At 42.1% G+C, this 26,845-nt stretch overlaps 1 protein-coding gene across 2 annotated transcripts in view; it reads right to left on the reverse strand.

Annotated features, from left to right (window-relative positions):
- Positions 1–26,845, reverse strand: part of aclyb (ATP citrate lyase b) — an 88,053-nt gene that overhangs the window by 15,320 nt on the left and 45,888 nt on the right. Inside the window, exons 7-17 of one of the 2 annotated variants that reach the window (XM_084434783.1) lie at positions 15,728–15,858; positions 15,515–15,633; positions 13,710–13,846; positions 11,579–11,640; positions 11,365–11,482; positions 9,830–9,984; positions 8,566–8,659; positions 6,759–6,815; positions 5,556–5,697; positions 5,240–5,408; positions 329–433 (exon numbers count right to left, since the gene is read on the reverse strand). In XM_084434783.1, the coding sequence (XP_084290909.1) occupies positions 329–433; positions 5,240–5,408; positions 5,556–5,697; positions 6,759–6,815; positions 8,566–8,659; positions 9,830–9,984; positions 11,365–11,482; positions 11,579–11,640; positions 13,710–13,846; positions 15,515–15,633; positions 15,728–15,858 (1,289 nt within the window). The remainder of the gene's footprint in view (positions 1–328; positions 434–5,239; positions 5,409–5,555; positions 5,698–6,758; positions 6,816–8,565; positions 8,660–9,829; positions 9,985–11,364; positions 11,483–11,578; positions 11,641–13,709; positions 13,847–15,514; positions 15,634–15,727; positions 15,859–26,845) is intronic. The other variant, XM_084434784.1, reaches the window with a different exon arrangement.

A 26,845-nucleotide genomic window follows, 5' to 3' on the forward strand; every position in this document is an offset into this window, starting at 1 on the left:
GTAAAGATGTACAATGCTACCAGTTTTCATAAATCAACTAATATGAGTATTGTCTGATCATCTAGCTGAATGTATAGGTAAATAGGCTTTGTCATGTTCAAACCCCAATCAGAACGTTTGGGAGTAAAGCACAATGAAAGAAATTATTTTCTTTAGGCAAATTATTAGCATTTGTATTTGATCTTATTTTTCATTTGATTTTGGGATGGAATATGACACAGACATGTTTTTCAACAGGCTTTCTGAGATTTATCATAATGTTAATATTCACACATGTATATTAAACATATATAGCTATACAAATACTCAAACATTTTGAAACACTCACAGTTGCAGGTCCAATGATAGTGACGCCCTTTTCATCGGCTGATTTGATGAGTTTGCGGGTCAGAGCTTCAGGAATGCCTTCAGCTATTATAGCTATAGTGTGTATCTAATAACACAAGATCACTCAAATCAGTGCAAACATTCACAACAACTCAGGCTCAACTGCGCTTTTTACACAATGTCCTCTTATGATGTTCAATGTTAAAAGGTACCTTTTCCATTTGAATGTTTGAAATCTCACAGTAAACTCATGTAAGATTTCAAACATTCTATCAAACAAAGAATATCTTAAATATCTTTATATCTTAAAGTGTTAATAAATTATATTAAGCTTAATTTTAATGTATGCTAGCATTTAATTAGTAAGGTTGACAGTTTCAGATCTATTTATTAATGTTGGATTTGGGGAATGCTACTTTTAAAAGTAACTTCTTAAGTATCCAAATATGTTACACACATATATATATATATATAAGTAGTGATTGATAAGGGCAATCCACTGCAGTGCACACCAGTGTTCTCCAGACACAGGATAGTGCAGAGCGGCCCTCAGGCATGCGCCTTAATGAACATGTAACTGGAGTAAAGTGTCATTTTGTATAGATTTTCCATCACTTGGCAGCAAGACAACACAGAAGAGTAGCATAGCATCCTAATCTCTTATTAATGAGAGTGACATGTGAAGGTCAAGTATGGTAACCCATAATCAGAATTTGTCCTCTGCATTTAACCCATCCAAGTTAGTGCACACATATTAGGAGTAGTGAATAGTGAACACACACACACACACACACACACACACACACACACACACACTGTTAAATGTGAATTATATTCCAATGTGAATTATTAAATTAAATTAATGTCAAGCATGCAAAGTACACACAACATTGACATTGCAGCCTATTTATTATCGAACGAAATGTCAAAAAAAATTTGCACAGCTCAATTTAAATTGTCTGCTGTACAGTACAGGGCTGTTTGTTCCATAGACCTTGGTCAGTGAAGCGCAATATAACATTTTTTGACAGGAATGAAAATGAGGCTGTGAGGGATAGAATGCAGTGCGTTCAATTAATTGTACGGTTGTTTAACAATCTGATTGTTCAGCTCACAAAATTAAAAATAAATAAATAAACAAATTCCAGTAGACAAAAACTCCATAAAAGAAACATTAGATGAAAAGAAAAAGAAAAAGATGTGATCTAGGAGCTTTATACGCTGTGCCCCATTGTAAAGACTGCACGTCTTTCCCTCACAGCCTCGTTTTCATCTGCGTTAAATTCAATATGGTGTATAACCTGACTAATGTCTATTAAGAGATTTACGTGATTTATACACCGATGCAACTTGTGTCAACAATGCATTTTACCCAGTGCAATATATATTTAGGACAAGTGCGACTTTCTTATAGAAAATACGGTACTTCTTTAACCAGGCAAAATAAATGTAACCTCTTATCCTAGTTTAAACCAAAGGGAGAAGGCCAAAAAGATGCAACCTGCGACCCAAACAAGGTTAATAGCATAACTCACCCTAGTCCGCAGGACTACCTTAGAAAGTCCACACACTCCAAGCACGGAGACTAAACCGACAAGACCTGTAAATCACCAATGTGCTTTTCAGAGGCCAGAGGCAATAGCAGCACAGTCCCGCAAACATGCTGACAGCAACCTTTGGAATGGAGGGACCGTGAGTGCCTCAAGTACAAGCAATAGGTCCTAAACAGGAACAAGTAAAGGACAAGAGGGCACCAGCCTGTGTGTGCACCCCAATTGGCGATTTATGCACATCACCACTGAAGTCCGTCCTCATGAGGACAATAAAAAAATCTGCATGTCTCCCTTAAATGCTTCTCAAGTGTACAACCAAAGGCAAAGTGTAATACCAAAAGCTCCAGACATTTTATGTTCCATAATAAGGTCTACCTGGCTGTCTTAAAGACCTCGGACTGACTGCTTTTGTAAAGGCATCCCTCAACACAGAGTCCAGCTATATAATGACAAGTTACCCAAATGGGTAATGCCAGCTGCTTCTGCCATTAACCCCCACATGTGAAGCCCCTGTCGGGCCAAAAGCGAGTGTACTAATGCGTGCCAGGGCCAGTCGCATTTCCACTGTCAGTTCCGGGGCAGCTCATCTGGGCTTCCTCTGGGCCAACAGCCATGGATTTTTGGCCCCCTGAATACCTTGGTCCAAAGCGGACCAACAGGGGCTTGAGGAGTGGTAATGAACAGAGGCGGAGTCAGGAGACAGTCAACACCACTGCTCATTTTCCATGTTATTATATCAGGCAACCAGCTAACTTCAAAATGTAAGACATTTTAAAAAAATTTCAGCTCAAAACTCACTTTCAGACACCAGCGAGTGTTTTTAAATAACTTCCTTGCGATCCGATCGGGATTCTGATCACCGTATGAGGCAGCAATATATCTATATGCAAACAGAGCATGGCCATATTTGATTTTGGCCAATTGATTTATCAATATTTTTCTAAACGTGTAAGCCTTTGAATTAAAAGACTTAATGGAGTTGCTTTGTGCATTCCTGTCATAGCAAATAAATGGAAGCAGGTGCAACCGAATAGGTATGTGTTCTCTTTTTATATGTAATGGTAAATATCAGTTTGATTCAGCATGTGCACTTCTGACACAAATTAATAAATTACTGTTACTGTAACATTTTTATTGTAAAACATTGGTCAAATATCGATGGTGGAATCTTTAAGTTCACCTCACGGCAGCACATACTCTCCACTGCTGATTCGCCCACACAAACACAATGATGGGGACATCGATCTCTCTTTTTCTTTTCTGACAATAAACATCGCTAATTAAATCGTGAGAAATTGATAACGCGTGGATTGAGGAAGGGTATTAATAAAGTTAACTTACATGACATTTGAGGCGTCGATGAGACTCGCGATTGATGCCTGTGCAGTGTGTGCATCTCTACAGCTCTGATTTTGACTGACACCATGTACTGTAAGTAAATAATGTCTTCAGTCGTTGTCCCTCCTTGCTATTCTACATGACGGCAATATTTTGAAAAGTAGATAGCTCTAACGTAGCTAACGTTACTCACCTGGACACCAAGCCAACCCACTAATTAATTCTCCTCACACCAAGCATTAATAACTCTTTGAGTGCCATGGCTCCCCTCTCTCACGCCTGACCGGTTAAAAATTGTAGGGCTGTGGTCCATAACGAATTTGATGGTTTCCCACATCCTCAGTCGTTCTCCAAACAGCCATAATATAGTAAGAATCTAGCAGAGTATGGGTTGCGAGTTCCTCTTATGACGTCATCACCCAGTAACTGAAAAAACACGCTACCTTTGAAGAAACCCCAAAAAATGTTATTTTAACGCATTTTAAGACCGAAATAATTAAATATATACATATAGAGCACTTTAATTTACACATTTATTGGCTGTGGTGGTTAACCTGCAACTTACACTTTAAGTCCCCCAGAGGTGAAAATCAAGTTTTTAATGTTGTTTATATGTCTATGTGGTGTTTTTAATATGCGCTTTAAGACAAACCATGTGCAAATTCACAAGTCAACACCATTGCTGAGCATTTTCTCCTTAAAACTGCAGTGAACCAAGACAGTCTCAAAAACGCGGTTTGAAATCGCTGGAGTTTCTGACCAATAACATCAACGAGTGGATCTCTGAGTTGGTGTGAGTGAGTGGAGGCAGGGCTAATTTGCATATGCATAGAACCGCGTATACCAAATGAGGCAAGGGTGTAGAGTAACTATCAAGCTATTTTAAGGCATGAAGATTTTTTTTCAAGGAAAAAAGTTTAAACATCTAATTTTGGGGATCAAAGATGAGTTTTAAGGGATAAAATGATTGACTACAGGGGGACTTTAAGTCTTTAAGTAAAAATCATTCTCTTCTGTTAGTTTTCAGTCAGCTGGTGAAACAGTGGGGTTGTGTTACGTGAGGGTAGCGCTGCGGGACTACTGACCAGACAGTGGAAGCGGAACTCAATTTAGGCCTCAGTGCTTGAGGTCCGAGGCTATTGGCCCCGCACGGCACGCTGTTAGCCCTGGCTCACACTGGCCAGGCAGTGGAAAAGCAGCTATAGATTCCTCCAAGCGGGCTAGATTCAGCCTCCTCATGAATAACAGAGGGTGAATGCTGCTGCCCCTCTTTTTAACCCAAAAGAATTACCTCAAAAGCCACAGGTCGCAAACAAAATGGAGAATTGTGATTTAGATTTGAATATAAGGAAGTTGGATTAAAATAAATAGAGATTTAAAGAAATTCATATAACTAATCTTTTTATGTAGAAAACCAATCATAAACATTGAATGTTAACTAGACAAAGCCTTGTTTGAAAGTTTTGAAAAACATTTGAAAGGCCTTTAAGTTTGGAGGTTTACATGCCATACGGACAGAGAACAAGACAAATAAAACAAACTGTTCATTGTGAGTTCATGAACAAAATATATTTACATTTATTAATCTAAACTAATGGTAATTTTCAACTGCTCACTATAAATTCCATGTTGGTTATTAATGTATTGTTAATTTATTAGAACATAGACAAGGGAACATCAACCAAGAATGCTTTAAATAATGCTTTAAAAGTGTTAGTCCTTTTTAGTTAAACTTCCAGTTGGATGTGGCCAACTCAAATTCAAACTCACAAACTGAAAGGAAATCAATTCAGATACTCTGAACAAAACAACGTTGGGCTTAGTTTATAATTATGTGCATCAAGGAGCAATCTGGCAATAAATTGATGTGATTCTGAACAGGCTTCAGAGATTATCACTGCTGCGAGGTGTTCTCATAGCATTAGCTACTCACACAGCATTGAAGTGACTGTAATGAAAAAACTTTATTAGCTGTATTTACCAGCTAACGGAAACCCAGGGCTGTCAATATGGGATTTTACCTGAGGATACTGCAACGTTTCCATGGTGCTGTCGAAAGCCGAACGAAGGGAGGCAAAATTTATGAGCACATCAACGTCTGGATGTTTCTTCATAGCATCGGCCATATTCTTGTAGACCGGCAGTAAGATCTCCTTATGACCCCAGTAAAACTTCTGCTTGTGGTCACCACTGAAACATACAAACATGCCCTCAAATCCCATTTGACAATCCTCAGTGCCATGATGAGCTGAATAAAGCAAGTATTAGACATGATACAAGTTATATTACATTGGACAGTCTGATCGTAAAAACTCGATGTTTTTTAAATGTATTTACGTGAAGGGGTAGACCATTGCGACAACAGAGGGTTCATCACGTGAACACACATAATCAAAGTCCAACATTCCCTGAACTGCCCGCGTCTGCATGCCCCACACAATTGCCTTGGTCTGCCTGCTGAAGAGAGTCGTGGGTTTAGCTAAAGGGGTAGAGAGACAAACATTACACTTAGATTCAACTCCAAGTCATTTATCTGCTTAATTCCACAAATCAAAACTATGTAAATAAATAAATGACCATTCAGTTCTGCCAAGCACAAAGAGAGGTGCAACAGCTTTTGCAAATTCAGCAATTAGTTATTTTCCCTATAGACCTGCACTGAAATTGCTTTAAGACAGCCAATCAAATTACAGACTGCCATTTCAACAAGAGAGACAAGACTGGTCTATGGTCTAGTAGTGTTTTGCCATTGATTTGCTCTGTGTTATATTGGTGCTATGATAGTATCGTGGTATGCAAGCAGTATGTTAATTCAAATATATAGCTTGTGGTATTTGAGCTGAACAAAAATGTATTTTTTTTCATACAATGAAAGTCATTGAAGTGAGTCCAATGTTGTTTAGACCCCAACTTTCCTCAGAATGTCTTGTGTGTTTGACAGAAGAAAGTTAGTCATAGAAGTTAGGAACAACATGAGTTATACGCATACATTTCAATAAAAACTGTACAAATTGAGGTGTTCTAAAACTGCCCACATGTAGAGTTAGATGTCTTTCAAAGATTCACACTGGCAACTTTGTTCGAACAGAGCATGGTTTGCATGAACAATTGATATGGTGAAAGCTGCCATGCAGACCAGGAAATGGACCACGGTATCAAACCAGAGACCTGTTCACCACAAGTGCAGGTAATGTACAGATAATGAACAATTTGGCAATCAAGTGAGTTTGAAACCAGTCCCAACACTGCAAAGGGCGCTGGGAAAAATCGCCCAGTGTGAAAACCACCTAATTTACACATCAGACAGTTAGTTTTAAGTAGTCAATAATCATCACTTTGCTCCAAGCAATCACACAACTTTGCTCACAGATGTTGGTTTAACAAACACAGTCAAGAGTAGAAACAAACAGTAAAATGTCCCTGTTCTCTCCTTCTGAACATCAGCAATCTTGAAAAATCAAATCAGAGGACCAGAACTAGCTTTTATATAATTTACTAATAAGAAACACACTAAACATTCGACCAGCCCTGAGCTCTTACCTTTAACCGCTGCATTAAACATGACCATCACAGACCACGAATGGCAAAGAGTGGAAACTAATTATTATGATGAAGAGAGAAAGAAAACATGACAGCATAAGGAGAGAAAAGAGACGGAATGGAAATGAAATAAAAATAAACCAATTACCAACAGGACAAAAACAGTGGGGGGGGGGGGGGGGGGGGGGGGGGGGGAAGAAGAGAATGTACAAAGAAAATGGAAAATAATTACAGGTGCAGTAAGTAACTTTTCACAGTATAAATAAAAATGTTATTATCAGTTTCACACAGAACTCGTAAACGGTGTGTATTCATTTTTAGCATCTCATTTTAATATCTCCCAGCATTCACACAATGACATGCGTGTAAGCATAATGGCACTGTGTAGCAAAAGGACAGGTGTAAGTAGACTTTCAGACAGAAAATAAATGAAACTGGCACTATGAATCGATGTATCACCAAACTCTAAAGGGTCATTCCGTGTCAACTCAACCAGATGTCCCCGGCTAAAGTTTTTGATTTTGATAATTTTTTTCTGGTGAAAGAAATACATAAATGAGGAAGAAAGCAAAAATATTAAATGTCATGGATGTGTATATCCACTATTCTGTAGAGGGGGGTCAAAATGTCAATTTTCACTTGAGATTTGGAGCCAAATTACAGGGGGGTAAAATTACTTAAGATGGCAGCATCTTAATTTCTAAATGTAAATCTAAAGCACTACATTGGCCTTTTAAACTAATCACAGTATACTGTAAACAATTGCTGTGAATTTTACAGTAAACCTTGACAATTACTTACTGGCTTTTGCAATTTACAGTATTACTGTATTTTATGCTATGAATAGTGGGAGCATGATAAATAATTGCTGCAAATTTTACAGTAAAATAAGATATTGTACATATTAAAATAAAATCTTGTTTTTGTTAGTTACACTGTTATTGTATTTTGCCATTAAATGAATTTTTTTTATTTCAGTCCCATATTTATAGTAAACAAATGTAAAAAAGAAAGAAAAAAGGCAATATTTACAGTATATGTACACAGCAGTACACTGTTTTTTTGCAGTACAATTGTAGTTAATGATTTACGGTACTCCTGTATATTTACAGTCTTGCTGGCAACCAAAATTGGCAGTAAGTTACTGTAAATTTTATAGTAAATTTTTTACAGTGTAACTTTTAAAAGAACATTGATCATTTAAGAAAATAACTGAACTTTTATATTAATAAACAAAAAATGTACATTAAATAAATATATATTTGAAAATAAATATAAATTCAAACGCTCAGGCCTATGTCTTAGGCAAGTGCAAAAATGTAAAAGAAACCTAGTTGAGCTCAGAGAAAACAAACCTCTAAAGGGTAATTTCCTGCTTGATCTTGATTTTCAGAAAAGTTACCACAGGGATAACTGGTTTGTGGTGGCCAGCTCAAGTGTTTTTTTGCACTTGTGACATGCACTGTACCTTTTTGGAGAACCTGGAAGACGACCTGGAAGATGATATGGCTAATATGTTTTCTTAAACATTTAAAACTTGTTCATGTTAGTTAGAGGTATACCAAATTACAAGATGCTGGCAAATCTTAAATTTTGTGTGAAGCTGCATCCACACTGATTGGCATCAGTATAAAGTTCAGTTAAACCAAAAAAAAAAGTTACTTAGCGCATCTTTAAATTGAGCTACAGTTAAAAGAATTAATGCACAATTCTGAATCAATGCAAATTAGCTTGTTAAGGTTCTACTAAAGTTGTCTTTAAAAGTTGCTGTGACTGATTGTTTTAACATCAACTGAGCTCCAAATACCTGGTGGAGCACCTGCTGTGGGTGTCATGCCATCTGTGAAACTATTGCTCAATTTGTGTTCAGAGAATGAAGGATTTCTGGTTCTTGATGGTGTCTGAAAGAAAGAACAAAAGAAAGAACTTACTTCTGGAAGGGTTTATGGGCCACTGCCATCTAGACTTTATTACCATAATCAGGGTTCAAGGAACAAAAACAAAAACTGTAAACGAACATAATTTTAACAGGAAAATAAACGAAAACCAAATCAAGTTTAATTGTTATGAACAGAAACGCTTGTTTGTAATGACCTTCAACCGGTTAATAACGTTATTTTATTGTTCTGTTTAATATTTTCTTTTTAGCAGTCAATCAACCATGAATTCTATGCAAATGTGACATTGCATAAAAATTGCATCCAACTTGAGTGAAATGTCCACGCTCAGATCTCAAGTCATCATAAGTAAGTAGCAATGGAAATGGAACAGAATATCAAAATTCTATCAAAAATCAAAAGTCAAAGACCATGACACTTGCATGTGTCATTATATTATTAATATTTGACCAAGATCAAGATCAAATGGAGTAACAAGGTTTTTCACCAGTGAATGTTGGAGATTCATCTGAGGCAGTAAGTGCATTGCATTTCATCAACTTAGAGGTTACAAAGTTTGCGGATCCACGGAGCTACGAGGTTTAGTCACAAGTTCTTAGTATACAATTCTGTTCAAGCTCTTGTATAAAGTATAGGCAAAAAAAAAAAAAAAATATTACAAAAAAAAATGTATTAACCAGATTTTTTTCTAATCACCCGTTCTTGGAAAGGTAATGTTACAGAAGGAATACAAGAACAGAAACGTTAATATATTGATTTTGTTCGGAGTGAACCGACTGATTTTGATTCTGTTTTCAAGCCCTGCCCATAATGCAATGTTATTACACATATAATAGTTGTAATATGTATGAATTTGAACTGTATTCTAATCCAATGACAGAAATTATTATTGTATTACAATATTCACACATACATGAATGAAACAAACACTTATCAGTGTATGAATCACAGAGCATTTTCTGACGTGTGTCTAACAAAAGACAGACCACATGTGTTCCAACTTTTGGTAGTCACTGCATCGTGTTGCTGCTCATTTATAAGTTCACCTACGGCCGGTTTTGCTCATGTCACCACAAACTGCCAACTGTAAATTAATTGCGGAAAAAAAAAGACGCTGTATGTGTTTGCATCCCTTATATCAGCCATCGGGATAAACTACAAAACCACACTCACAGCTGCATTAGGACTGGTGTTCAACAGGAAATTGGCAGTGTGCGCTGCCGCTGGAGGCTGATTGGGAATTGGCCGATGACCCAACGCCATGCCAACAATAGCAGTCATGTGAGTCTCTGTGCCGAAAACGTAGATGGGAATTCCAGTAGTCTTTCCTGTTGCAACGAAAAGGGAACCAGAAGAGAAATAGGAGATTACTCGTGCATGGTGTGTAATGACTTCTATTCACACACATGTGAACACATGGACATTTTGTCAAGTTCCAATTTGAACTGCGATTACATACAGTATTGTGAAATGATGTTTTGACCAAATGAGGATTTAAAGGTCAGATTGACCTCTTGAAAAAGTGACAAAAATAATTAAATTCCACATGATGGGCATTTTGACATAATTTTGTGTGTATTTGACCATTCAAGCACAAGAATCCACGAAAGTGAACCGAATTCAGGATTGCATGCTGTCTGAGAGACATTTTTCAGTGCGCGTGCTTTGAGTGTGTGTGTATGAGGGGTCGTATAGGCCATAATTATTGAAAAGCCATTTACAAACAATAGTGAAATGAAAAACATTGATCAACCTTTGTGAAAATCATTCATATGCATAACTGAAAAAAATCCTCTTACAAACACCAGTAAAACGAAAAACATTGATTTACCTTAGTGAAATTAATTCATACGAATTACTGAAAAAATTGTCTTACAAACACTAGTGAAATGAAAAACATTGATCAACCTTAGTAAAATTCATTCATACGCATAACTGAAATTAGAAAATATTTTGGTAGTTGATAAGATGTAATTTCACTTGAATAGGAAGCTTTGTCCACTTTTCCATTTAATTTGGCGCGTCTCACACACGGCGCAGTCAGAGCTTAATAGACCGAGCCGTGCGACAGACTCGACATCGCAGGGAGGACATGTTTGCTAGCGATAAAAAATGGACGTGCTCCTCAAGACGACTATGGTATAGTAAATCGTTAAAGTTTCTGCTTTGAACAGCTCTTTCCGTGGCTACATACATGCAATTCTTCAAAGTAGCCTGTCAAACACTAATATGAAAGATAAGAAGCAAAAGAAATGTAATAAATGTATGATGATTTTCATTATCTTATGTGCAGGGAAAAACACCTGAACTTCTAAGGAACAGTAATGAATTAAGTAATGTGGTCAGCGCCGCTCTGGTTGGGGTTAGATTAGTTTGCGCAGAATATTTCTTAGAGTTGATAGATAACTAAACATACGCTGGATAAATAGGGTCGATCATAATCAATCACAATATTAACTCTGCTACATCAGTTAATTCTTACAGCGGATATAAATATTAATAATTAATTACACATTTCCCTAATCCCTAATTGCTAGGTGGTCATTTTCTACTACCTCTAAATGTGTTTGCACCAGACAAATCTCATTTTGGACCACATTTACACCTGTTTTTAGTACCATCCAAATTGGTTTCAGGCAATGTTAATGTTAATACCAGCACCCTTGATAAGCTACTCTTCCAAAAACAAAAAAACAAAAAACACTTACCTACTTCCTCCATCACTCTCAGCCCTTCCTGGTAGTTTGGACCTCCACGTCGGACAAAGATGGTAACCTCATGTTCTTTTAAAGGCCCCTGGTAGTCTTTGATAGCCCTCACAATACCCTGATGAGTGTCATGAAATGTGATGAAACATGATAAAAAAGAGCAACATGACATGATCTAATAATGATGAATACCAAGACAGAGAAGTAGTCATACCTTAAACGTAGCTGCTACATTAGTGAAGTTAGCAATACTGCCACCAATGATCAACACCTTTCCTGTAAGGTAAGATTGGGGTGGGACAAATTGAATTTGAAATCTGAATTTCTAAATTTCATCAAATTCCTATTCCTGAATTCAGGAACAACATTAGTCCGACAGAATGGGCATCAACGGAAAACTTCCTAGATGTTCTGTTTAAGGTGTCTTTTGTGCCAAATGCTACTTGATGTTTGGCTCCATTTTGAAGACTTTGGGGTTAATCAGAGGATTCTGGGAAACAAAGTATGGTGGTGTATCTTTAATGCTGTGAGGCTTTTTATTATTATTTTTTAATTTTTTTATAAAAGGTTAGATTTTTGTGATTATTTTGAATGAAATGCCAAGAGTATAAAAACTAAAGATATTTTCCCATGGGCTGTTTTGCTCAAATTTACCAAAGGTGGCTTTTATTTGTGGATGGCACTGTATATAGATTATTGATCAAGTCAAGTCACCTTTATTTTTATAGCGCTTCATAAAATACAGATTTTATCAAAAGCAGCTTTACAGTTGTGATTAACAGGAAAATAATGATTCAATGGCTACGTTTAAATGTGCACCAATAATGCGATTATTTCTAATAATCAGAGTAAGATCTAAATCGCAGTAAGATGTTTACATGACACAAGCAAAACTCTTCACTCCAGTTTACATGCAATTTTCACTATTCTGATTATTATTCGCTAATAAGTATGGTTATACCACACTCAGATAGGCATACAGTATGCTTGTTACCAGCCATTGTTTTAATCTACTCGCATCAAATTCTAAATATATTTTTATGGACATACCGGATATTATTCGGCACCGTGATGAACATCGCAATGTCAGGTTTGCCTACGCTTCCGTTGCGTTCGTCACGCTGTCTAGATGAAGATACGAAGCATAGCCTGCGCAGTGAGTTGTGTTGACAGAGTTTAGTGATTTGGAGAAAAGAAAATGTGTCCGTTACCAAACTTAACCTCGGTTCTCTGAGAGGAGGGAATGAGACACAGCGTCACCGATAGGTGGCGCTATGGGGGTTATCCCTCCTTCTTTGAATCAACTGAAGCCTTATGAAATCTCACGGGCTAGAATTCACCCAGCAATGGTGCTCAAGCGCGCGAAATAGAGGCGGGCTCCCCCTTATAGATATGTAAGATCTAGATATATGACTCTGAGATATGTAACACGGCAGCGTACGCAGTGTCTCGTTCCCTCCTCTCAGGGAACAGAGGTTACGTTAGGTAACCGGACACGTTCCCTTTCGAGTCGGTCTCTTGACACTGCGTCACCGATAGGTGGCGCTATGGGGATCTATAAAATCCCGCCGTGTTGATAGCGAAGGTCCAGATCGGCTGCAAGTCAAGCTGTTGACCTAGCTAAAAGAACTCCATACAATGGAGACCTATAAGCTCAGCAGCATAGCGGCTATAAGAGAAAGTCGCACAAGCATGGACAACTGCAAAAACATCACAGAGTAAGGACAGAAGTCTCGCCTGTATCCTGGATTAACCATGCACTCACTGCCAGCATTTATGTCGTCGCTTGTCTCCCGACTGCATTAACATACATGTTTTACATTGTAATTATATTTTTAAAAATACCTGCAGGTAATTACAGCTGTAATTAATTTCTGTAATTAAATCTATAATTACACTGTTAAGCCTTCTTTTACACCTTAACCCACCAAACCTGTCCCTAACCTTACCCATATCCCAACTCAATAGCAGCAAAAGTGTTTTGCAATACAATATGAACACAATAAATACATTGTAAGTACATTGTAAAATCTTGTTTAAGGCATTTATATGACAAAATTATGTGGCAAAAAAGGTAGACTACAGCTGCAGGTTTTATTTGACTATGCAAAAAAATGCATAGAATTATTAATATTTTGTTGATTCTCTCGATTTGGCATGCGTCCATACATTCTTTGTACGACAGCCTACCCAAAAAATTATGTACACACTATTTGGCATGTTTCATTGCATTATCACAAATAAAACAATTTACTATTATTATTTTTTATATTATTATTCTATATTTTTCATGCTAGTAATTAGTGTCCTAAAAAGATACTATTCTGTCACACACACAAGCTCACCATCTGGGTGTTTCTCGTGGGTCATTAGAGAGAGGATAGTCTTGGCGTAGTCGTACGTCTGCTGTTCACTGGGAGCTCCAGAGTATTCCCCATAGTTGGCCAGCTCATCTACTCCACCCAGATCACAGATGGTGTCACTAAACAAACAAGGGTAACAATTTAGAAGGTCTTAAGGTCTGATTTGTTAACATTAATGCATTAGATAACAGGAACTAACAATAAGCAATATTAGTTTATAAAAATAGTTAATGTTCACTGTGCATTCAGTAATGTTAACAGATTCAATATTTGATTTAAAAAATGTATTATTAAATGTTTGAAATGAACATTAAACAAAGATTATTACATACTAAAAAAGTATGTTATTGAATGAAACCTTGAAAAAATTAAACCTTATTGTGAAGCGTTACCCACAATGATCACATATGCAGCCCAGTTTTAATATGTATATTTATATTCAAATATAATAAAACACACAAAGAACATGCAGACCTCTTTTAAAAATGGAGAAAAGGAACATGAACTTATTAGCGGGAACCTGAAGAAGTCATTTGTATCTACATCAATTGAACACACAATCATGTTTACCTGGAATGAAATGACTGTAAATAACAATAATGTTTCACATATATGTAACTGTGCTTTAACAAAATTCTTACAGGATGACATATTAAAGTCCCACTGTAGTCAATCATTTTATCCCTTAAAGGGATACTCCACCGTTTTTTCATATTAAACTATGTTATTCCCTTAACTAAGACGAGTTGATGCATACCTCTCTCGTCTCAGTGCGTGCACTAAATCGCTTGGAAGCACTTCGACTTCGGCGCAGTAATATCTTCACTAGAGGGAGCGGGGGCCGGTGAGAGGATTTTTCACGAGTGAAGATATTACTGCACCGAAGTCGAAGTGCTTCCAAGCACTTGCTATGGTATTCCGCCATACAATATAGTTATCCATTTTACACGCTTAGAAAAGCGCAATGTTTTGTTTTGTGTCACCGTCCTAGGTCGAGTTACACTACGCGAGTAACTGTATTTAAATAGGGAAAACGTGGAGGTGTTTTGTAGCTTCTCTGCTTGGCACATATTGAATGAACTGGGCTAACAAAGTTTCGCCGCAAGACAGAGCGATTTAGTGCACGCACTGAGACGAGAGAGGTATGTATCAACTCGTCTTAGTTAAGGGAATAACATAGTTTAATATGAAAAAACGGTGGAGTATCCCTTTAAAACTCATCTTTGTTCACCAAAATTACATATTTAAACGTTTTTGTCCTGTGAAAATAAATGTTGCATACAATAGCTTAAATATAACTCTACACCCTTGCTTCATTTAGTATAAGCGGATACATGAATATGCATATTAGTCCCCGCCTCCACCCCACATCACAGCAGCTCGGACTACCTGTTCCACTCGGTCAACTTTACGGAAAATAAAATTCTGTCAAAACTGTAAGAATTTCTTTCTTCTGCTGAACACAAAAGAAGGTAACCAAACAGTTGCTGGGACCCCACTGACGTTCATAGTATTTTTTTCATACTATGGAAGTCAATGGGGTCCATCAACTGTTTAGTAACACACATTTTTCAAAATATCTTATTTTGTGTTCAGCAGAAGAAAGACATTCATACAGGTTTGGAACAACTTGAGGGTGAGTAAACAATGATAGAATTTTCATTTTTGTTTGAACTATCCCTTTAAGGGAAAATTAGACTTAAGAGTTAAGGGTTCACCCTTAAGGGTTTAAGTTAGACACTTAAAGGTGCTTTATGCAACCGGGCACAGGATTTTGGAAGCACCACCTGTAAACCACTGATGCACCGCCACCAGCCACCATGGTCCAAATGCGTCCTCTGGGGTTCAGCAGGGTGAGTTTCAGACTGGCGCCACTCTTAGCATCGAGATCTGCTATGTACGCTTCCTGTACACACAGAAAAACACACCGAAAATATGAGCCACAGAACATGCGCTCTCTGACAGTTGTGTGCAATGGCATGAACTTATTCCGCTTTTACCTCAGGATAAGCTTCTCTGCCAAACGGAGGAGGAAACTCCACATCACCCCACTTGGGCTTGCAGATGTAGTCGGCAGCAGCATCAATTTTAGCTGCCATATCCAATACGTACACTCCGTCCTTAGTGACCACTGCATATATGGACACAGAAAATGACATATGATCGGCATTCTGTCATTACCATCCTGTTCATGTATTTTAGTACCAGCTTCTCTTAGTTTTCTTTTTTATTCAGTACCAGTTTATAAGGTTTAGTCCTTTTAAGGAAGGTAAAGACTAACACAACAAAAACACTGGATGGTACAAACAAATTAATTTATTGTAATTAAAGGATGGAACAAATTACTGTCTATAGCAGTGGTTCTCAACCAAAGGCCAGGGCCCACTTGGGGGCCTCAGCAAACTTCCAAGACTTATTTACACAAATACAAAGACAAAACAAACATTAAAATGAGCTAAAATAACTTTTTAATTTTAATAACAAATTTTAATTCAGGTCAGCAACAAATGTTCTTTTTTTCTATATTAAAAAAAGGATGATAAAAAAAAGAACTAGAATTTCCACTGTATAGAATAGGGGTTTTATGTGATTAAAGTTGAGTCCAGTGGACACGCACCGTAAGCCTGAACCTCAAGCCGAGACTCGAATGCGGGTTACCTTGTGTACAGCTATGGCATATGACACAGTGCTGCCCACAAGGCTATTGATCCTACATAACAGCTTATTTTTTATCAGTTCTTTTGTCTTTGGGTCATTACATTGCTCACAGATGGAGTGCTCCCGGAGTATGCATTTATTTGTCATTTTAACTGTTGGAAACTGTGTAAATGTGGACTTCAAAGATTTCTTATCCTGTTGCGCCCTCTATAGGCTATGATCAGCGACAAGTCGACATCAAGCTTAAAGCGTAATGACAGAGCATTAAAGTCGACTAGTCTGTACAACCACTAGTATGGAAAAACCTAGATAAGTCCAGACCAGTTATGTACATTCTACTTGAAAAGCATTCAAATACACAGAGTAGTCAAGTAGATTTGTATTTCATGTGACAGAACTCACATGAAGTTTATTATTAATTAGGGATCTTTAAATTAAGCATGATAATTAAATCAACAACTAAATAGCGTTTGTTACATGGCTTTCTATAATATGGGATTCTGATTGATCAATCACAGCATTTAGTAGTCAGACATATTCACTGGTGCCCATGGCAACACTGTATCTTGTTTCATTCATTGACTGCAGTGGCAGTATCAAATTAGGCAGGGCACTGCAGCGGCAGTATCAAATCAAGCAGGGCACTGCAGCAGCAACATCGAATTAAGCGAGGCACTGCAGCAGCAGCAGCATCAAGTTAGGCGGTCATTGGTTGGATTGAGTTTCGTGGGGCAGCTGTCTTGAGTGGATTGTAACTATCTTGAAGAGAAGCGAGAGTTAGATGGGCTTGTTTGATGAGGCTGAAGTCAGAATGAATGTAAGGCTGAAAGGCATCTGATGACCACCGAACCAGTAATTTTATTTGATAGTCAGGCAGACCTTTTTGGGCTGCGGTGGTAGCTGCTCCAATGCGGAAGGAATGAGATGAGTACAAATGAGCTAGGATAGCAGAGTGGGTGAGGATGTATGGAAGCAAAATAATGCCAAATGTTTTTGAAACAAAAAAGCCTGTTGAATTGCACTACTTAAAAAAAATAGGCATTGCATTAACCATGCTTGCATTTTAATGCATTGTATTTTTAGGGCTTGCATTTTTATGGGCTGAAATTCAACATGGTTGAATATTTAAGCTGTGAATATTTCAATTAAAAACATTTCAAACACATTTTCATTATTAAAAATTCAATAATCCATATTCACCTTTGTAATATTCACCAGTATATATGCGGAAAAGATGATAAAGGGACAAAAGCTGTCTTCATGTTTCATTCAATAACTTCATTGTTAGTTTCCCTGTGTAGCCTACATCATCAGCTTTCTCTACCATGAACGGGATTATAATCGGTTTCCCTCAATACCTCATATTCAAGGATTCCCCTTCCATCGGGACAAAATGCTTAATGTAGATTTATGGACTAATACAGTGATATAAAAGACCAAACTCGCACCTTATTGGGAATGTAGGCTGAGGCTACTATATAGGCTACAGGCAAGCAGATGGACTAAGAATATGAACTTAACGCGCAAAGTTTCATGTTGAGCGTTTCGTGATATACTGGCACAAAATCAACACTTGATCAATTAATACTAACACTTTCTCTTCTATTCTCCTCTATTCTATTCTATTCTATTCTCTTCTCTTCTATTCTATTCTCTCTCTCTCTCTCTCTCTCGATATAGATATATATATACAGTGAGGAAAATAAGTATTTGAACACCCTGCTATTTTGCAAGTTCTCCCACTTAGAAATCATGGAGGGGTCTGAAATTGTCATCGTAGGTGCATGTCCACTGTGAGAGACATAATCTAAAAAAAAAAATCCAGAAATCACAATGTATGATTTTTTAACTATTTATTTGTATGATACAGCTGCAAATAAGTATTTGAACACCTGTCTATCAGCTAGAATTCTGACCCTCAAAGACCTGTTAGTCTGCCTTTAAAATGTCCACCTCCACTCCATTTATTATCCTAAATTAGATGCACCTGTTTGAGGTCGTTAGTTGCATAAAGACACCTGTCCACCCCATACAATCAGTATGAATCCAACTACTAACATTGCCAAGACCAAAGAGCTGTCCAAAGACACTAGAGACAAAATTGTACACCTCCACAAGGCTGGAAAGGGCTACGGGGAAATTGCCAAGCAGCTTGGTGAAAAAAGGTCCACTGTTGGAGTAATCATTAGAAAATGGAAGAAGCTAAACATGACTGTCAATCTCCCTCGGACTGGGGCTCCATGCAAGATCTCACCTCGTGGGGTCTCAATGATCTTAAGAAAGGTGAGAAATCAGCCTAGAACTACACGGGATGAGCTGGTCAATGACCTGAAAAGAGCTGGGACCACCGTTTCCAAGGTTACTGTTGGTAATACACTAAGACGTCATGGTTTGAAATCATGCATGGCACGGAAGGTTCCCCTGCTTAAACCAGCACATGTCAAGGCCCGTCTTAAGTTTGCCAATGACCATTTGGATGATCCAGAGGAGTCATGGGAGAAAGTCATGTGGTCAGATGAGACCAAAATAGAACTTTTTGGTCATAATTCCACTAAACGTGTTTGGAGGAAGAAGAATGATGAGTACCATCCCAAGAACACCATCCCTACTGTGAAGCATGGGGGTGGTAGCATCATGCTTTGGGGGTGTTTTTCTGCACATGGGACAGGGCGACTGCACTGTATTAAGGAGAGGATGACCGGGGCCATGTATTGCGAGATTTTGGGGAACAACCTCCTTCCCTCAGTTAGAGCATTGAAGATGGGTCGAGGCTGGGTCTTCCAACATGACAATGACCCGAAGCACACAGCCAGGATAACCAAGGAGTGGCTCTGTAAGAAGCATATCAAGGTTCTGGCGTGGCCTAGCCAGTCTCCAGACCTAAGCCCAATAGAGAATCTTTGGAGGGAGCTCAAACTCCGTGTTTCTCAGCGACAGCCCAGAAACCTGACTGATCTAGAGAAGATCTGTGTGGAGGAGTGGGCCAAAATCCCTCCTGCAGTGTGTGCAAACCTGGTGAAAAACTGCAGGAAACGTTTGACCTCTGTAATTGCAAACAAAGGCTACTGTACCAAATATTAACATTGATTTTCTCAGGTGTTCAAATACTTATTTGCAGCTGTATCATACAAATAAATAGTTTAAAAATCATACATTGTGATTTCTGGGATTTTTTTTTTAGATTATGTCTCTCACAGTGGACATGCACCTACGATGACAATTTCAGACCCCTCCATGATTTCTAAGTGGGAGAACTTGCAAAATAGCAGGGTGTTCAAATACTTATTTTCCTCACTGTATATATATATATATATATATATAGAGAGAGAGAGAGAGAGAGAGAGAGAGAGAGAGAGAGAGTTGGTACGGAAAGTATTCAGACCCCCTTACATTTTTCACTCTTTGTTATATTGCAGCCATTTTCTAAAATCATTTAAGTTCTTTTTTTTCTCATTATTGTACACACAGCACCCCACATTGACAGAAAAACACAGAATTGTTGACATTTTTGCACATTTATTAAAAAAGAAAAACTGAAATATCACATGGTCCTAAATATTCAGACCCTTTGCTGTGACACTCATATATTTCACTCAGGTGCTGTCCATTTCTTCTGATCATCCTTGAGATGGTTCTACACCTTAATTTTAGTCCAGCTGTGTTTGATTATACTGATTGGACTTGATTAGGAAAGCCACACACCTGTCTATATAAGACCTTACAGCTCACAGTGCATGTCAGAGCAAATGAGAATCATGAGGTCAAAGGAACTGCCTGAAGAGCTCAGAGACAGAATTGTGGCAAGGCACAGATCTGGCCAAGGTTACAAAAAAAATTCTGCTGCACTTTAGGTTCCTAAGAGCACAGTGGCCTCCATAATCCTTAAATGGAAGACGTTTGGGACGACCAGAACCCTTCCTAGAGCTGGCCGTCCGGCCAAACTGAGCTATCGGGGGAGAAGAGCCTTGGTGAGAGAGGTAAAGAAGAACCCAAAGATCACTGTGGCTGAGCTAGAGATGCAGTCGGGAGATGGGAGAAAGTTGTAGTAAGTCAACCATCACTGCAGCCATCCACCAGTCGGGGCTTTATGGCAGAGTGGCCCGACGGAAGCCTCTCCTCAGTTCAAGACACATGAAAGCACACCTGAAGGACTCCAAGATGGTGATAAATAAGATTCTCTGGTCTGATGAGACCAAGATAGATCTTTTTGGCCTTAATTCTAAGCGGTATGTGTGGAGAAAACCAGGCACTGCTCATCACCTGTCCAATACAGCCTCAACAGTGAAGCATGGTGGTGGCAGCATCATGCTATGGGGGTGTTTTTCAGCTGCAGGGACAGGACGACTGGTTGCAATCGAGGGAAAGATGAATGCGGCCAAGTACAGGGATATCCTGGACAAAAACCTTCTCCAGAGTGCTCTGGACCTCAGACTGGGCCGAAGGTTCACCTTCCAACAAGACAATGACCCTAAGCACACAGCTAAAATAACGAAGGAGTGGCTTCACAACAACTCCGTGACTGTTCTTGAATGGCCCAGCCAGAGCCCTGACTTAAACCCAATTGAGCATCTCTGGAGAGACCTGAAAATGGCCGTCCACCAACGTTTACCATCCAACCTGACAGAACTGGAGAGGATCTGCAAGGAGGAATGGCAGAGGATACCCAAATCCAGGTGTGAAAAACTTGTTGCATCTTTCCCAAAAAGACTCATGGCTGTATTAGATCAAAAGGGTGCTTCTACTAAATACTGAGCAAAGGGTCTGAATACTTAGGACCATGTGATATTTCAGTTTCCCTTTCGTCATCTGGGAACTCCGACGCCTCGTCGGGGGAGTTCCCCTGACGAATTGGGATCACGCTAGGGAGACCAATTGCCTTCGAGTGAATTAAAACGAGCCAATGAACATTGGCATGCAACATTTGCATTCCGCAGCCCGCCTACTAGTGCGGGTATAAAGGCGGAAGCAAGCGCATACACAAATGCTTTTAGCTTTGGAGCCGACCGGTGCGTCCTCTCTGAGTGAATGAGCTTTAAGATTGTATCTATCTTACGCTCTACGAGTCTGCTGTTTCGGGAAGGGATCTCTCTGTGTTGGTGAGACGGCGTTTCAGCGACCGCGCGATTTCCTGTCTGCCGGCTGCGTCTACACACTGTTAATTCAAAAGCTGTTTTCACAGCTGGTAAACGTTTGAGTGCGCACAGCGGGCTTGCAGTTTCCCCGCTGTGTTGCCGCGTTGGGTCCCTGTGTGCTTCAGCACAATAAAGAGAGTACTTTTTTCCTGAAAGAGCAATACGAGTGAAGATCGCGTCCTTTTCAGGATGACGTTTCACTCGTGTGTTTCTGGATGCGATCTTTTCCTGTCCTCATTTGACGGCCACGTTCATTGTTTCACATGCCTAATCAGTGTGTGAGACTACGTTCGTGGGTGGTTCATGTTCTCTCAGGAGTGCATGACCATGTCGGCACGTTGTTCGTCTCCCCTTTTTAAAGGCTCGAGCCGCTCAGCGTGCCGTGTGCCGTCAAGCGCCGGCTGACAGCGCGGGTTGTCACGGCAACCCAGCGCGCGTCGTTCGGCGCTCTAGATGCGCGATCGAGACTCGTACCTCTACGAGGTTGAGTCCCTTTGCTTGTTCCCCGATCTAGTTCCTTTTCTAAAAAGGAGAGGACTACTTTGGCTAATGAGCATTTGGTGATCTGGGGGTTACAGTGTGGAACGTCTCGCCAGGTGAAAGACCCTCACGAGCTTCCCACTCCTCTAGCGCATCGCAAACGTGCTGAGACTGTGTTCGTGGGTGGTTTATGCTTTCTTATGAGAGCATGACCACGTCGGCACGTTGTTCGCCTTGCCTGAAGGCTTGAGCGCCCAGCGTGCCATGTGTCATCGAGGTGATGGCCACGTTCACTGTCTTGCATGCCTGGTTGGCGGCCACGATCACTGTTTCACATGCTTAATCAGTGTGTTGAGACTGCGTTCGTGGGTGGTTCATGTTCTCTCATGAGTGCATGACCACGTCGACACGTTGTTCGTCTCCCCTTCGCGTAAGGGCTTGAGCCGCTCAGCGTGCCGTGTGCCGTCGAGGCTTTCGGATGGGGATCTGGTCCTTCTCATGAGGGACCAAGCATTTCATTCGGGGCTCCAGGGGAGGACAGATGTCGATTGCTACATTGGAGAGAGGGCTGTTATACTCTGAAAATGATGCTGAGTTCCTACTATAATGGTGTGTTCTCGTGCTGAAGATTCAGACTTGACAGCCACACTTCCTGGGTCTAAAGTGCCTGGGTGGGTGTGAAAAACTTTGGCAGTATGGAAGCATTTTGGTGCCAATATGGCAAGCCAAACATGCCTAAATCTGCAGAAGTTTTTTCTCTCTCACTACCCCTGCACATTCAGTGCACGTGGGTAGTTCTGATTTGGGGTGGAGCTGCGCTTAGTGACTGACCGTGATAAGTCACAGCGCTGGCCCTCGGTCAGACGATGTCCACACTGGTGGTCCAGAAGCGCTTCAAAACCAGCCCGCTCAGAGTTCGTTTCCCCCCAGCAAAGGGAAGGGAAACGACTCTGAGAGGAGCGACCCAGAGTTTGTGGTGTCTGCTCTTCGGGAGTGCGTGTCATAACCACTCCTTCCCCCGGAGGAGGGCCGGGTGGAGAATGCTTTGTTGGTGAATTCTTTCTGTTCCGCCGCTGACCAGTCGGTCGGTGGTACCCAAAACCTCATTAAAAGAGCAGTTCGTCCTCCTCTGGGTCATTCACGGTTGGGACTGCCGAACAAGCAGTCTCTCCCGCTTGAGAGTGGGACGGCAGTGTGTGCCACCCTTGGGTCTCGCCACTCTCAGTCCCCTCTCCCCAGCTCTCAGATAGCAGTGGCGCCACCTCGGTCACGCCACTCCTGTCTGCCGCTGGGCGTGAAGGCGTGGAGACCAGCAGCCGCCCTCGGGCCTCGCTCCTTGTCTCCTCCCCTTCCCTCGCCAGGCGACAGCCCGCAGCAGAACACTCTCGGGTCTTCTCTGCCGTCTGTCCCCCGGTGGAAGCAGGTAGGTGTTGTCCAAGTACACACCCAGACCCCGCTCTCGGCCGCTACAATGCCACCAGAGCCGTGTCCCTGCCTTCCACCTCGCTGCCCCTCCGCGGGTACGCCGCTGGTGCGGGTGGGCTCGTTGCGGCGGTTTCTCGGAGCCTGGTTAGCGCTCCTGAGACTGTCGCGCTGGCTCATCCGCACCATCCGGCTCGGCTACGCAATTCAGTTTGCACGCCGGCCTCCCAAGTTCGGGGCATCCACTTCACCCACGTGAAGTCTCCACGTGAAGTGCTCCTGTCTTGCGGAAAGAGATCAACGCCCTGCTGGCGAAGGACGTGATCGAGCCGGTCCCTCCAGCCGATATGAGGTCAGGGTTCTACAGCCCTTACTTCATCGTACCCAAGAAAGGCGGTGGGTTACGGCCAATCCTGGATCTGCGAGTATTGAATCGGGCCCTGCACAAGCTCCCGTTCAAGATGCTCACGCAGAAATGCATTTTCGAATGCATCCGTCCCCGGGATTGGTTTGCAGCGATCGACCTGACAGACGCGTACTTTCATGTCTCGATTCTTCCCCGACACAGACCATTTCTTCGGTTTGCTTTCGAGGGTCGAGCATATCAGTACAAGGTCCTACCCTTCGGGCTGGCCCTGTCGCCCCCTGTCTTCACGAAAGTCGCGGAGGCGGCCATTGTTCCCATGAGAGAACAGGGCGTTCGCATTCTCAACTATCTCGGCGACTGGCTCATTCTGGCACACTCGTGAGATGTGTTGTGCGATCACAGGAAAATGGTGCTCTGGCACCTCAGTCAGTTGGGGCTTCAGGTCAACTGGGACAAGAGCAAACTCTGGCCCGTGCAGAGGATCTCTTATCTCGGTATGGAACTGGACTCGGTCGCCCAGACTGCGCACCTCACGGAGGAACGCGTCCAGTCGGTGCTCAACTGCCTCTAGTCTTTTCGAGGCAAGTCAGTGGTCCCACTGAAACAGTTTCAGAGGCTCCTGGGGCATATGGCAGCCGCAGCCGCAGTAACGCCGCTCGGTCTGTTGCATATGAGACCGCTCCAGCACTGGCTTCACGATCGAGTCCCGAGGTGGGCGTGGCAGAGCGGCACGTTCCGGGTCAAAGTCACCCCGCACTGTCGCCAAACCTTCACCCCTTGGTCGGACCCTGCGTTTCTACGGGCCGGAGTGCCCATAGTCCAGGTTTCCAGGCATGCTGTGGTGTTCACAGATGCTTCTGCCAAGGGCTGGGGGGCCACGTACAAAGGGCATGCAGTCTCGGGTCTGTGGACGGGGCCCCAGCTGCATTGGCACATCAACTGCCTAGAGTTGCAAGCAGTACGCTTGGCCTTGTATCGCCTCAAGGGGCTTCTCAAACACAAGCACGTACTGGTCTGTTCGGACAGCATTGCGACCATTGCGTACATCAACCGACAAGGTGGTCTACGCTCCTGTCGTATGTCGCGACTCGCCTCCCACCTCCTCCTCCTATGGAGTCAGAAGCATCTGAGGTCGCTTCGTGCCATTCATGTCCCCGGGGAGCTCAACCGTGTGGCAGACGAGCTCTCACGGCTGCCTCCCCTGCCAGGAGAATGGCGACTCCATCCCCAGGTGGTCCAGCTGATTTGGCGAATTTTCGGAGCCGCACAGGTAGACCTGTTTGCCTCTCCGGACACGACCCATTGCCAGTGGTATTACTCCCTGACCGAAGGAACTCTCGGCACGGATGCCCTGGCGCACAGCTGGCCCCCGGGACTTGCGCAAATATGCGTTTCCCCCAGTGAGCCTTCTTGCACAGACCCTGTGCAAGGTCAGGGAGGACGAGGAGCAGGTCCTTTTGGTGGCCCCGTATTGGCCAACCCGGACTTGGTTCCCAGAACTCATGCTCCTCGCGACAGCCCCTCCTTGGCCGATTCCTCTGAGGAAGGACCTACTTTCTCAGAGACGGGGCACTCTATGGCACCCGCGTCCAGACCTCTGGAAACTCCATGTCTGGTTCCTGGACGGGACGCAGAGGTTCTAGATGTCCTGCCACAGGCAGTGGTAGATACCATCTCTTGAGCTAGAGCCCTCTCTACGAGGCGCCTCTACGCTCTGAAGTGGAACCTGTTCGTCGACTGGTGTTCTTCCCACGGGGAGAACCCACGAACTTGCCCGATCAGAGTCGTGCTCTCCTTCCTACAAGAGGGGTTGGAGCGAAGGCTGTCTCCCTCCACCCTTAACCCTCTGAGGTCGGCAAACGCGCGGGCGCGTTTTGCTGGATTTTCTCCACATTGTAGCACTATAAACGTACTCGGTTACTAACGTAACCTCGGTTCTCTCTAGAAGAGGGAACGAGTACTGCGTAAGATATCTTACGCTAGGGGAAAATCCTTTTTCCGCGAGATATTGAAGCCAAAAATTATCCTTAATTTTGTAATAATGCAAAACGCGTTGCGGCAGCATGCAGACATAGGCGAGACAGCTCGCGCGCCTATTGGCTGCTCTGCGGCAACTGCAGCAGCCTATCGAGCGAGGCCTGGCGTGACGCCAGACCCAATCAGGGCACTTCGCGCCCGCTGCGTCACGTCCCGCCGAAATGGCCGTGGTCTAGGCCTATAAATACCGCTCGCAGGCAGCTATTATCTGGTTTTTCATCATCGAAGCAACCAGAGCGTGTGCATGCACGGCAAGATACGCAGTACTCGTTCCCTCTTCTAGAGAGAACCGAGGTTACGTTAGTAACCGAGTACGTTCTCTTACGAGAGGTCTCTCGTACTGCGTAAGATATCTTACGCTAGGGGACCCAATGCAAAACGCCGTGCATGCTGAGATCTGACACCAAAGACCCAAGGGCGAAAGCCCGGGGTACATATAGTGCACAATCACTCAGGGAACTCACAGGGAGTCCAGGAAGAGGGAGGGGCGAAGCCGCACTCTTCCACATATGGTAGCGTCGCTGAGACGCGAATTTCATCATACAGACAGGGCGGGGTACGGCCTGAACTGATGGGGGAATGTGGGTCTTACACAGTTTGCCCAGGCACATCTCGTGCTGCTACTTCTTCTTTTTTTTTTTTTACTGTCGAACATTGAGCTGTGCTCAGTAGACGCAGCATTCTGAGCTGATCGCATCAGGTCAGACAATACTGGTAAACTTAGACCGACAGCAGCCTGGCCTGCAGGGCGGGAACCTCTAGGCTATAAAACCTTATAAATGTAGACGGGGAGGCCCAGCCTGCCGCCATACAAATATCTTGCAAGGCAATCCCACTTGACCAGGCCCACGAAGAGGCCATGCCTCTCGTGGAGTGCGCTCTGACACCCAACGGGCACTGCATGCCCTTGGAGGCGTATGCCAGCGCTATAGCATCAACTATCCATCTGGATAGGCTCTGTTTCGACGCGGCTAGTCCCTTAGAACGTCCGCTAAACGAAACAAAGAGCTGCTCCGTCTGTC

This window comes from Rutilus rutilus (assembly GCF_951802725.1).
Source record: "Rutilus rutilus genome assembly, chromosome: 16".
NCBI classification, from domain to species: Eukaryota; Metazoa; Chordata; class Actinopteri; order Cypriniformes; family Leuciscidae; genus Rutilus; species Rutilus rutilus.